Source organism: Oenanthe melanoleuca, chromosome 3, assembly GCF_029582105.1.
Source record: "Oenanthe melanoleuca isolate GR-GAL-2019-014 chromosome 3, OMel1.0, whole genome shotgun sequence".
NCBI classification, from domain to species: domain Eukaryota; kingdom Metazoa; phylum Chordata; class Aves; order Passeriformes; family Muscicapidae; genus Oenanthe; species Oenanthe melanoleuca.
Window position 1 is genome coordinate 29,533,603 of NC_079336.1, and position 13,761 is coordinate 29,547,363.

A 13,761-nucleotide genomic window follows, 5' to 3' on the forward strand; every position below is an offset into this window, starting at 1 on the left:
CCTTATAAGCATTTTAAGTTCCATGGGCACACTGCCCCATATATTTATTGCAAAACACTCTCAGAGAACTTAATTGCAACAAAAACCAGACTGCAATTCCCACTCTTGTGCACTTCATTGAGATTAAAGACACATTGACAGCTATAGTAAAAAAAAAGTAAAAAAAAAACAAAGAAAAAGGAATTGAAAAATATTACAAGGTGAAGACAGAAAAATACTTCTTTTTTAATTTTCGGCACAGCCCAAAAAGTAGCCTTTCCCACTCGGAAAAAAATAGGAATGAAGCAGAATATATTTGCATTTCAAGTGACACAGTTTAAAAAACAGAGTATTTTAACAACCACTAATTGTGAGACATCCCCTTGCTCATTTACTCTATCTTGGACTAGCAGCTAGTCTACAGCTGAAAGCCAGATTAACACATTCTGCAAGTTTTTGAGAGTACATTACCCTTATTCTGTAATTCCAGCAACATGAATACAACACTGTAAATAAAATATTAAAAGCTACTATTTGAAAGCAGTGGCTGTACTATGCAAATAAATTATTATATGGAGTTATAGAGAGCTAGCACACTGGAAATGCTGCCTCATTCCAGTTTATCCAGACTCACACATTTCAACTCTTAGGCTACACAAGTAATTAAGTAAAACCAGTCATGTGATTATGTGATAAAGTAATAGTTTTGTTTAAAGTTGCTTGTAGATTAAGCTACTAGACCATGCATTTTTTTAAAATAAATATGCAATCCCAGAAATACAACTCATTTAAAACTGCATTTACACTTAATTATATATTTTCATCCAGATAAAAATAAATACATGTTCAAGAACAAAACCAAATCTCTTACTAAATGGTTTGCAGAATTTATTAAGTCTCTTTTAATATACTCCATACTTTATCAAGCTAGTTGCATATAAAGTGATCTCCACCATATACATTACAGTTTCTGTGCATCATCTAAAAAAAAATCACCAAAAAGTAATATCTTACAGGTTGCAGTTAACTTTTAATTAACCTAAAGGTGAATCCTTCTGTAATTTAAGACACTAACCTGCACATTGTGTCTAACTGCAGTATTTAAATTATGTTTCACAGCAAGCTAAACCTGCATTTCAGGGAAAAATGTCACTGCCATCTCAACTTCTGAACTTCTAGTCTACTTCCTTAACACCGCAAAAAATTAATGTGGTGTTCACTCCAAATAAGGAAAAAAGTATAAAGTTCCCTTAAAACAAAGCCTGCTCAGAATACATATGCTTTAAAAAAATTAGGAAACTCCTCCAAGTAAAAGGAATTCACCCAATGTATGAATCAAAAAAACCTTTTAGTTCTTCTTGATTAATGCTTGGTGCTGCTCATAAAAAGCAAAACCAGCAAAAAGTGAATTAGTACTGGATATGACTTAAAGCAAAGAAAATTATAAAAATATTATACCTGCAACATGCATGTCCCAATTTAGATCAATCTTTTAAAGGGTCTCATACAGATAATTAACAAATAAGATTTTCTGGTATTTTCATAGGATGCTCATTTACTGGCCAGGCACATATATTGTAAATATACAAAGAATCCAGAGTGCTGAAGTTTACAGAGCACTTAAAGGATTTAATATAACAGAGGTGGGTAGGACACAGGAAAAATATTTAACAACTTGTATAAATATATTAAAATCTCAGCAAGAAATGTAGGAGCCCATGCACACAAGACAGTAAATCGAAGAAAACATTTAAGACTTGACTTCTTCCAACAGCACTGACACCTGAATTCTGGAAAGTCAGCAATTTACAGCATCTTATAACCATCTCTCTGCACACAATCTAAATGTACTGAATCATACCAACATGACATAGCACATGAACAAGCAGCAGATGCATCAAGGGAACAGGAGCTATATGCATCATGTGGCCTGCCCAGTTAGAGGCAAACATCAGAAAAACTGTTTCTGACATAGGCTGAGATACAATCAATAAAGCTAATTGTATACCCGTCATTTTCAGAGTTAATCCACAGTATGGGAAAGGGGAGCTTTAGGTAAAAATTATGCACCCAGTCTCAGAAATGACAGAAGCACAGATTTGTCTTTCAAAAACTGGGTCCATTCTGGACTGGCCTTGATGCACATGCAGTACAGTTATTTTCAGAATGCAAGATTAATTGGGAATGTCTGCACTGGTGTTTCGATTGCCATATTTGTGATGAATGAACAGCAATACCACTCCTAAGAAGAAGCATATGGACCCAACAGTGATGTAAGCAATTCCCAGGAAGGGATTTTTGCCTCCCATCCACGAGATGGTGCTCAGGATCATCCTCTTTCGTCCATCAAAACTGTGTACAGGATAATCTGAAAAACATTTAGGAAAACAAGAAGCAAGTGTCCAAACCCTGCTTGAAGTGGGCACATGAAAATTTTGGGTCTTTTCACTCAGGTTCCAAATACTAACTGCTGCCTTGGGAACTGGAATTGCAAATATGAAACATTCAGCTGTTCTTTTTGGCTAAAACTAATCTGGGCATTGTCAGCTACTTCAAAACAAAAGCCATGTTAGGAGACACTAAAACCCTGAAGAGTAAAATGCACGACTTTGTGGGTTTATGAAAGTATCTTCAATAAAGTGAGGGAAATATAAATTTTAGTCCTTGTGTCTATTTTACTACAGAATTTTTCTTTATGTTCAGTTTTACATGCACTCTCCACACTTCTACAGCAAAGGAAAACACTGCAATAGCTATATAAAAAGTATTATTAAGTGCTTTTGAATTTTAAGAATTCAGTAACTATGAGAACCGTTCTTCTCTAGTCTCTTGCATCTTGATCCACAGCTCTGTCATTTTTGTGACTTTCAAAGTCAGTCTGCCTTTCATTGCATAGTATAATCTCACCTTGAAGTTACAGTTCTTAAATTCCTCGGCTACCAGCTACCTGTTCTTTCCTCTTTTCCTGTGCTTTTCTTAATTCCTTCGCGCATGCAACCGATCTGATTTCCCTGTCCCCATGAAGCTATTAATGCTATAAAACTAGCTCAGAAGTAGACAGTAACAGTCTATCTAGGTCTCAGTGCCAGTTTTCAACCACAGCTCAATACCATCTTTTTTAGGAGATGGTAAGAAAAAAGGCTAGTTGAATCTGATAACTTGCAAATATATGCTTCTGTAACCCTTCTGCTTTCAAAGGATACTGTATGCAATATCCAAAGAATATTTTCCAGCCTGTAAGGTAGGCTGAAAGTTATTCTTCCTTTCGATGAGACGATAGAGCTTGCGGAACGTTGGCAGAGCAGCTGTGCGCATCCACACGATGAAGTCCTCATTGATAAAGCCGTTGTTGTCAGGCTCTGGGTCCAGCATATACACTGGCTTGGGCCAGTTCACAGGTTTTGTTGTGCCTAGGATTAAACAAAAATAATAAAGTATTTCAAATACAGGATGGAGTAACACACTGGCTCATCAAAATCCATTCTAATATCACGAAAAACCACATTAACTTCTAAACAGAATGTATGAACAGACAGGCTGACTCACTACTATTGCAACACACTGGGCTGCAAAGGAACTTTTTATTTTGCATTTATATTGTTTGAATTCTATAAGTAAATAACATAATTAATGACAGCACTATCTATTTGCTTAAACAATTGATGTGGGTAAGAAGTCATGTCTCAAAGCACTGCTTGGTGAGTAATTCTCCATTACGAGGTAGATCCTCTGCTCACTCGGTAGAATTTGAGAACCATTTCCTGAACTATGAGCAAGTAATGTTGTAAAAAACATTTCAGATTATGTCCAAATGCTTTTGCTACTGCTATTGGGAATACAATTCCACATTGTATTAGCATAAGATATCTGCTTTTCCAAGGGTAGCCATCACACTGACAACACGTTATTTGGCTATGACTCAGCAAGAAACCCACATAGAGTTAAGCCTGAAGTTATTACATACCTCACATAAACACATATGCACTTAGGGCCCTTAGAAGACTTTTCTGACATAGTACCCAAAAGAAACTTTTATTTGCCGAACTGTATATAACCTAAAATATGAGACACATCACTCACTTCTAGTAAGAAAAAAAAAAATCGGTTTTTTTAGAGAACAGCACAACCTAGCCATATAAACATTCAAATGAAAACTCCATATGCAGAGTTTCATTTAACAACTGCAAGATTTCTTTGTAAGTTAAATCCAAACATGATAGAACTTGCACTGGTCTTGACTGGAAAAAAAATTAAATTTCTTTACAGTGGCTAGTATGGGACAATGTTTTTGATTTGTGTTGGACAGAGTGTTGATAAAGAGTGATTGTTCTGTTATTGCTAAGCAGTATTTGCCAGCATCAAGGCCTCTTCTGCTCCTCACCTCACCCCACCTGTGACAAGACTGAGGGTCCAGGAGAGATTGTGAGGGGACATGGATGACCAGAGAGATATCCCATACCACAGAAAAGGGCAGACAGAGGTAGGCAGGGCCTACTTTGGCTCAGAGACTCATATGGCAGTGAGCAATTATTTTCTTTTGCATTACTTGTTTTTCTTGAGTTTTGTTTTCCACTTTCCTTGCTGTGTTTTTGGTTTGGTTGGTTGTTTTTAATTACTAAGCAGTCTTTATCTCAACCTATGTGCCGTTTCACTTTCAGCCTTCCAGTTCTTCCATCCACTGAGCAAGCGCATGGTTAGTGAGACACTGTGTGATGCTTAGCTGCCAAGTGAGGTTAAACTCCAGCAGCATACATTACACATTTTTTAGTATTCAGGGTACAAAAAACCAATATATATTTAAAACTACCAAATTAATGATTAAAAACCAAACACTTCCATTAAAAACTTGCAGCTTTTATTACTTCAAGACAACCTTTCAAATAGCAGAGTAGTCCTTAGCTTGGATTTCTTCAGAGAACATTTATTTAGCGCATTCAGTAAAATGTCAGTGAGGCAAAACTTTGAAATTAAAATGTGTTTGAAATCAAAACTGAAATCGAAATGCACTTGAAGCATTTTGCTATTCTTAAAATTTCACTTTTTTTCTTTTTTTACCTTGGAAAAGCGCAGTTAAGTTGTTTCCATCTCCTGTAGGATTCCTGAACTTCACATTTTTATCTGTCCACCATGCAATGCCTTTTTTGGTCAAAGTAATCGGAGTCCTTGTGTCATTATCAATGCGGTATAACTCCAGTGTATCTAAAGACAAAATCAAATTAGAAGACCAGCTGCAGAAACTTTCATTAGACAGATGATCTTGATAACACTGAAACAATTACCTCCAGGAGAAAACAAAACAAAAATAACCGGGCACGGCATTTACTATCAGCCTGACACAATCACAAGCTGTTAATTTGCTAAGAATCAAGTGAAGTGACTAAGAATCACTGTCTATGAGACAGCAGTTTATTATCCATATATGGTATCTATGTTTCTACATCATAGCAGTAGCAGATTCTCACAACAGGTATTTCCATCCTTCGCGTGCTATGAGATTAAATTATTCTCTTAGCAACTCTGAAACAAGTACAAGCAGTACATGACATTTATTTTATTCTGAACAATGAAAACATGTTAATTCAAAATAAAATAGCTCACAGTATCTTTATTCAGAATAATGTGCAACACAACAGAAAATATACACTAGATCACAGACCCCTATAAATGATAACTTTAAATTGTTACCATACCATTAAACATACTGTTGGCAATAGCTCCACAAGGAGCAATGGGTTTGTCCTCATTTGTGCGGTAAGGCTCACATTCCTTACTTGGATTCTGACAGTTAGAAAGAAAAAAGGCAAATGAGTCTGTGCTGGTTTATACAACTAACCTGCTTTTTATATTATCATCATGAATTATAATACTTTACAGTTATTTCCAGTTAAAAAATATAGATTCCTTATGGTTGCCTACTGTTATGCAAACATTCTAGTACCTCATTATCATGAAACTAAATACTCTACGTGGTGTATCTATGCAACAGTCAGAAATCAGTTGCTCATTCACATCCAAACATGAATACCTACGTGTAGTGAACTGTTGTCTCCATTTAGCTGGCTGTCATCTCGAGATTTCACATAACGACGGTGGTTTTGATAGAAGTTGGAAAGTCCGTAATACATGAATACATTGCTCTACAAAAAGCAAGACAGGGCAAGAGGGATTTTCATTCACACAAACCTGCAGTTTTAAGCTCTTAAACTCTTAGGTTTATAGCAACATTCATAAATAAGAACTTCAATCCTCTCTTCATACTGAATACATAAAAGTACTGTCCTAACAAGGCTGAAATCAAACAATATAAACGTGCCACCAACTATCAGAATGATATTCACCAGCATTATTCCCAATATCTGTCTTGTCCAGTGTAGAACCCATAAGCCTCATTTGCCTCCAATCTGCCAGAAAGCACTTCTCTAGTATTTCCAATTCCTGCTGAACTGAGATTTTTTAAATCATGCAGGAATAGCTCATCTATTCTCCAGCTATGTGACACATAGGGTAACTCTAAATGTGTAAAACACAAGTATTTTTAATGCTGTCTTAATGCTTGCATACTTAATGTTGTACATTTCCAGATAAAGAGAGGCATTAAGAAACATCTCAACCCTGCTGATGAAAAAGATAACAAAAATCAGATCCAAGTTCAAAGGAAATCTAAAAATAATCCTCTAAAACAGAAAAAGTGACAAAACTTCCATTTTCAATATGAAATAGATCATATAAACCATTCTGACTTCATCCTGCATACAGGGCAGCATACCTCAAATGAATGTTCCAGTGTGAAATTGATGGTGCATGTACAAGGGCTGTCCCAGGACACATTTAAGCATTTGTTGCAGGGACTATAAGGTTCTGTTCCTGTGTAGTCAATCTGTAATAGGTAAAACAGTCATTAATTTACAATGGAAGACTTAAGAAAAATCATTATTAAGCCAAAGAGTTCTTGTAACATTTATTTTGCAATCATATCTCAACACCAAGAGCACATTCAGGCCTATCTGACAATCTCAAGAAGTCTCTTCCAACCTTAACCATTCTATGATTCTGTAAACCAGTTTTTGGTTCTGACTATATGCTTGATTTCAGATGCAAACAAATTTAACACTGAGATAAAATTACTCCCAGAGCAAAACCAAATAAAACCAACAAGCATCCCCCCCCAGCCCCAACCCAAACCAACCAACAAATCCACACCAAAACAAAACCAGCAGACACTCCAGACAATATGATGTTTCCAAACACACATACACTATGAAAAGCAGATCTCAGCTTTTACATGCTTTCCAGAGAGATAAAGCTTTTAGAAGTCTAGGTATTAAAAAAGTAACTATTTACAATAGAAAACTTGCTTTGTTGACCATTTTCAGACACCTAATTAGAAGAAAAAATATAAATATCACTTAATGCTCAAAAATTGTCCTGAAACAGTAAAGATTAATACACCAAAACTGTTTTGTCAGGAATGGCAGAACAATCAATATATGGACAAGAAAGATGATCAGCATGAATCTGGCTTATACAGTATGTTTTGTCTTGAATACTGTAGCCCATAAAAAGCATTTTTTTAAAATCTGTACATTCAGCCTTAGCAGCCACAAGCTCACCCTACAGTCCAAGCCAACTCAAGTAGCTTGACCACATTAGCTCTCTCTCATATGCAGCTCCAGCAAGCATGGCAGGAGCAAGCTTATGTCTGCCTAAAAAAGATGTATTTCTATACTTTCCATGACTTGCCTATTTTAGAATTTAGACTCAGATTGGTGAAATATACACCTCACTGCAAAAAAAAAACAACTGTGCAGCAGTAGGATTTAAACTACAACATCTATACAGTTATTTGAAAGGCTTCTGCAAGTGGCTTGTCCTGATTTATGTTTGTAGTGAAAGGCATAACTAAGAACTAGTGATTTATCACACAAGGTGTGTTCAGAAAAGAACTGAATCCTATTTTCCTCAGCATCTTCTTCAAGGTCTTTCTTCCTGTGATTTCTCCAGTATCTATTAAGCTGCAACCAGCTCCATCAGCAAGCACTTTTATTGATTGGCATTTGCTCTTGCTGCCAGATTTCTGACAGACAAAGCCTACATGCTAATGAGCCTAGCTGAAACTAGAGAGCTTCAGAAGCTATTAGCTGGCAGAGAGGGAGATTGAGAGAGGATCACCATCTTTGTTCCTCAGCTGAGCAAGACATTAAGTTTATGCAGATCTAGAAATAGCACTGCTGAGCAGCCATGATGAGCTCTGTTTAGCTACAGCAGACAGACCCCGCTGCTGCTCTCAATGAACAATGCATCCCATCAGTTGAAGGCTAACTCAGGGGTGGGTGTGTTCTGTTAAAGTAAGCTGAAGCAAGCATTTCCTTTAGAAAGAACTTGCCAGTGTGAGAAGTTTTAGATCAAGAGTGCACGTTAAAGACTGAGGTTGCAAAAGACCTAAAGACTTCACTTTTAAAAACGTAATTGAGTAAGTTCTGTGGAGCATGAAATTGATGTATATTGAAGCAGGACCATGCTTTGATACACTGTTATCAGCCTGCATGCTATCAAAAAGCTTTTCTGTACAGTAACTGCTAACACAAGTGGTTTTTTTCTGCATCCACATTTACAGACTACATTCATTAGTGAGTTTATTTAAAAGGATGAAGGCATCCATCTTCAACTCTTGACAAAGTAACACTGACTGTGAGAGCTAAGGACTGACTACAGAGTCCACAGCAAGAACTTGCCTGACCCCACTGTTCTGTCCCCTGGGACTGGCCAACATCTGGCACGGTGAGCCCTTCCAAAAAATTGCAGATTTAAGGAGATTGGATACATCCAAGTTATTCCACACCAATGGCCTTCCAAGCTATTGATGTCTGTCAGCTGACATACACCTACAGAAATAACATAACTACTGCACACACATATTCTCCAAACTATATGTGATTTTGAAGACTTTATACTTTGTCACATATCTATCCCACTCTGCTTGACCATTTCTGTACAAAAGGCAATCCATAAATCTGGTCCTCTCTGATGATCCTCTTTGTAGGTTTTATTAATTTTTGTATCATTTCTGACATGGGACTACAGGAATTGCACACAAGGCTGAAGACGCAGGCAACAGTCGTGTATTTACTTTCAGTTTTCCATTCCTAGCCATGCCTTAAGTCCATCTGGCTTTTAATCTACCATTATGCATTTCATGGCAGCAGTCACAACATAAAGATCTCTTTCCTACACACTTAAAACTTTGTATATTCCTCACATTTATCCTAAATGAATATGTTCTGTCAATGCTTCTTATTCACTTTGTATATAATAAAATAAGACTAAAAAAACAACAAAACAAAACAAAAAACACCTCCAGGAAGTACAAAACTCTCTCACTCTTTAGTAACAGGCAAAAAGATTTCTACACAGCTGATTAGTTTTCCACTCAAATGAACTATTTTCACAACAGACCCAATATAAATGACTGATTATACCCTTTTGAAACAATGAAAAGGAGAGAACACAACAAAACACAACAGAGAAACACAAACAAAAACCCAACATAACAAAAAACACAGAAGAAAACACAACAAAAATCCAGTAATTCTAGTACACTTAAACTGTTGGAAATCTTCCACACTTGAATTCAAGACATCTTATAAAGGAAATCAATGGAAGAGATACATTTTGCTGCTCAGTCCTTGCACCTGTAGAAGAACAGTACAGTCCACAGAGATACTAATGGCTACCAATACCTTGTCTCAGGAAAGAGTGACTTGAACCTAAATCTGTATTTCAGGGTCACAAATTATACATCCTATTAAATTCCAATACACTAAGTTTACAGGCACATACACACACATTTGAGAGGTATGCTACTGTCTAGGAGGTAGGTGTAAATAACCACCTGTGCTTCCTCCCTCCGATTATATTTCAGAAAAAGCTTAGTCACTTCATGTAGCTTCTGGATGTCTTGTCTCCCACAGCTAAACTTACAGCTGTTTGTGAATAACTTTCAGAGGTTATAACAAAAGCCAGCAAACATATATATAATATATAAAAAAGTAATATATATAATATATAACAAAAGCAGGGACGTATGTCATCTAAGTATATATGTGATACCAGTGTCTTAAACTACACCTCTTCAGTGGTGTTTAGAGTTTTGATTGGTAAAATGCTTTATCTGTGTTTTGCGGCTGCAACTATAATGCTTTTTTGATTTAAACTTGGTTTTTTTCAAAATTCAGCTGCCTTTAGGATGATAATCTCACTTGCAGAACGTCACCGGATAAGCATTTCATAAAACATGTATGAGGATCAGGCAACAGAACAAAAGTTTCCCCCTTCTGACTTACCACAAACCCTAGAATCCCTCCTGTTCTCACAAAAGCCTAAAAATCGGATTTTTGAGAATTTCAAAATATGAAAGAGTAAATCCATAGCAAAACAAACAAATAAAACTCCTTCCAGTCTTGACAACCTTAAAATCAGAGAAGATTGAAGGCCTGTGCCTACCAACTGCTCTCCAATACAAATGGTTACTGCTGCTGTATATACACAATGTGATTGTGTAGGGAAGCGCTGGTCGTGCTCCCAGCTCACCTACAACTTTTGTGTTGGTGTGGTGTTAGGTGGGAACAGCTGAATTTTGTGTTCTACCAGAACTTATCAGGAACACCTGACTGAGCTGCTTAAGCAACAACAGTATATAAAAATCATGTAGATGCATACAGCAGCAATACAGGCACAAGAAGTTGCATACATTTTTGGACTCATGAAACTGATGCATTTCTTGTTCCCATAGATCAATGCAGATTCAGTCATAATGGAAAAATGATACATTAGTCCAACTATAATGATCTAAAACTTTGTACTGCTTTACTACAGAAATGGCTATTTTAAATGCCATTGTCAACAAAAATCAGAGTTAGCAAGGATGGTTTTTTACTTCTCTCCACGGAGTGTTGAAAACATGCAATTTTATTTACTTTAAATATGCTAAAACAAGACAATTTAAAACTCTATGTGCCCATGTTCTCTGAAGCACTTGTGCCAATTTTCAGATGTTCAGCATAACCCCAACACTTGATATAAGAAGCAAGTATTTTCTAAAAAATATGCTTACATACAAATTAGGATGCTGTAAAATTCACTTCCACTTTTGAGTTTTTCCCTTCTGTTTTTTCCTTGACTGTAACTGTAATCTTAACATAAAAGGGGGTAAAATTGGTTTCATTATAACCTTATTTGGATTTTAAGAGAAATATGGAAATACCATTCATTCCCTACCTCATGATTTCTTTAGCCAATTTGGCTTCACTGACAACTTACTGCTACCAGCCAAGCTACTGTCTTAAACACTACTTGTTTGAAAGTGACAGCATAGTCCACTAACTGGAGTGATTTGTTCCATAAAAATTCATATTCTCCAATAAAAAAAACACAACAAACAATCACATACCTTTCCTACAATCAATCTCAGTCATATTAGCTCACCGAAACTAGTAACAGCTGTCAATTGCTTCTCAAGGCTGTCCGTCCCTAAGCCCTGCGGGTTATTTCCTTACAACACAAACTGGTTCTGCTATCAAATGGATCCATCTGTGATACACAGTTCAGTTTTCAGCTAACGCTCAGCAACTTTTCACTTTTCACAGCAGGAGGCCGATTATCAGATGTAAACGACTCGAGTTTTGTAAGAGTTGATTAGAAAAAGCCGTAATCTTTGATCCTTGTTTCCAAGTTTTTTCTGGACACCCCTGTCTCCCATACAGCACCTGCAACATTAAATCGTCGGTGCAGGTTAAGAATTACAGCAATACATTCAGCACAGAGCTTTGTCCTGGAAATACAATTACTCTGGAACATCTGAAGATAAATAATGGACTATCCCACGGATGATGCACATACTTTCTGTACTGCTGAGGAAAAAAACGTGCACTGGGCAGTGTCGATTAGATGTTGGCAGTAACTTCCCTGAAGCTCCCTCGGGAGCACTGACAGCACTGACAGAAGGGCCACAGTCGGTGCGGAGATGACTGTCAGCTCGGTGTCTGCTCAGGGTAATTACTGGGCGCTCTGCTGACGAGCACAGGCGTTAGGCCGGGCCGGAGCCGCCCGGCGCCGCATCCGCTCCGCACGGCGCCCGCCGCGGTCCCGCCGCACCCGGCAGCCGGCCCGGCCCCCCGGGCCCCCACAGCCCCGGCCCGCACACACCCGCCCCGCGCACCTCGTACTCGCGGATGTTGTTGGAGGTGACGAAGATGCCGATGCCGATGGGGATGAAGATGAGGCCGATGATGAAGAAGGCCGGCAGCACCGTGCCCGCCGTCAAGATGGGCTGCCAAGCCGGCAGCCGCTGCTGTTTGAAGGCGGTGTTGTCGGGCTTGCGGGTCTTCACGGCGCCCCCGCCGCCGCCGCCCACCGCGCCTCCGCCCGGCACGCCGACGCCGCCCGAGGGGTGCCCGTCCGCCTCCTCCTTGGCGCTGTAGTTCACCGCCATGGCGCCGCCGCCGCCGCCACAGCGCCACACGTGACCGGGGCACCGCGCCTGCGCACTCGGCCGCGGGAGGGGCACGGCGGGCGCGCGGGCGGTGACGCGCAAGTGGCGGCGATCCGGAATGGCGGGAGCGTCATGGCTGACAGAGAGCCGCGGGGTCATCCCGGCAGAACAGCCCCCGGCTGCCGCCGAGAGCCCCGAGCCGCGTCACACAGGGCCTGAGCGCCTCCGGGGATGGTGACTTCCCTCCTTCCGGCAACCCGTTCCAATGCCTGACCGCCCTAGCCGTTGGGAAAAAAAGAGGTTCACTTCCTTGGGAGATTTTAAAAGGTTTAATAAAAGGCAGTAAGACACCAACAATAAAGAAACAGGTTATAACGGCCGGTTGCTTGGCATTCAGCCAAGAGCACAGCTGCTGTTTTGGAGACACCCCTTCAATTCATCAGCTCCTTGCATATTCATAGACCTGTCATAAATTTTCAAACTTTTCTATAAACTGTTTTCCACATTCCAGGAACTGATTTACATGGCCACTCCTTGAGTCCAGCTTTTTTAGAGCATGCGTGTTTCTTGGCTGTGGTTTAAATTTATTTTTCATATCAGTCTTAGTTTGGTCTTCATTTTCTACAGACGATCAGTGCTGGTATATCAGTAGCAGGTGTTTTCACTGGGAATTATCCAACCAAGCAGGCAGTTCTGCTACAAAGACACTGCATCAGCCTATGCTACTCCTAAAGAAAAGTATATCTTATAAACCATTTCAACACCACACATCTAGTATCCACCCCAATATTTGTGAAAAGCCAATACCATAATATGTATTTATAACACAGTGAATGTTTTCTTATGCTTAGTTTGAATCTCCCTGTCTCAGGTGAGGCCATTTCGTCTCGTCCTCACTGCAGGCAAGCAGAACAGGCCCTCCCCAGCTCACCCCAGCCTTTTCTCAGGGAATTATGGAGCAAAGGGTGGCCCTTCCCAAAGCCTCCTTTCCTTGAGGCCAAGCACCCCCAGTTCCTCAGCTGCTCCCCACAGGACGTGTTCCGTGTGCCCTTAGGGCAGGGTCCTGCCCCTCGTGCCCAGGGCTGGGGTAAAACCCGGGCCTGCAGCCTTGTCGCCCGCTCAGTGCTCCAGGAGGGTCCCTGCCCTTCATCCTCCCTGCTGGCATGAGGAGCAGTGTTGGCCCAAGGCAGCGGCCTTTGGGGCAAAAACCAGAAGTCAGCTTGGGCTTCCTACCCTCGTGAATAGGATCAGTGCCACTGCAGAGATGTAATAATGCACGAGAGTTACTATTACAC

At 39.5% G+C, this 13,761-nt stretch overlaps 1 protein-coding gene across 1 annotated transcript; it reads right to left on the reverse strand.

Moving 5' to 3' along the window:
* Window positions 1-844: 844 nt before the first annotated feature.
* TMEM30A (transmembrane protein 30A) lies at window positions 845-12,822 on the reverse strand. The gene is made up of 7 exons (XM_056487596.1): window positions 12,194-12,822; window positions 6,746-6,856; window positions 6,009-6,116; window positions 5,670-5,757; window positions 5,035-5,178; window positions 3,183-3,389; window positions 845-2,347 (listed from the first exon to the last, which is right to left on the reverse strand). The coding sequence occupies exons 1-7, from the start codon at window positions 12,623-12,625 to the stop codon at window positions 2,154-2,156; spliced, it is 1,284 nt and encodes a 427-aa protein (XP_056343571.1). The 5' UTR covers window positions 12,626-12,822; the 3' UTR covers window positions 845-2,153.
* Between the last annotated feature and the right edge of the window lie 939 nt (window positions 12,823-13,761).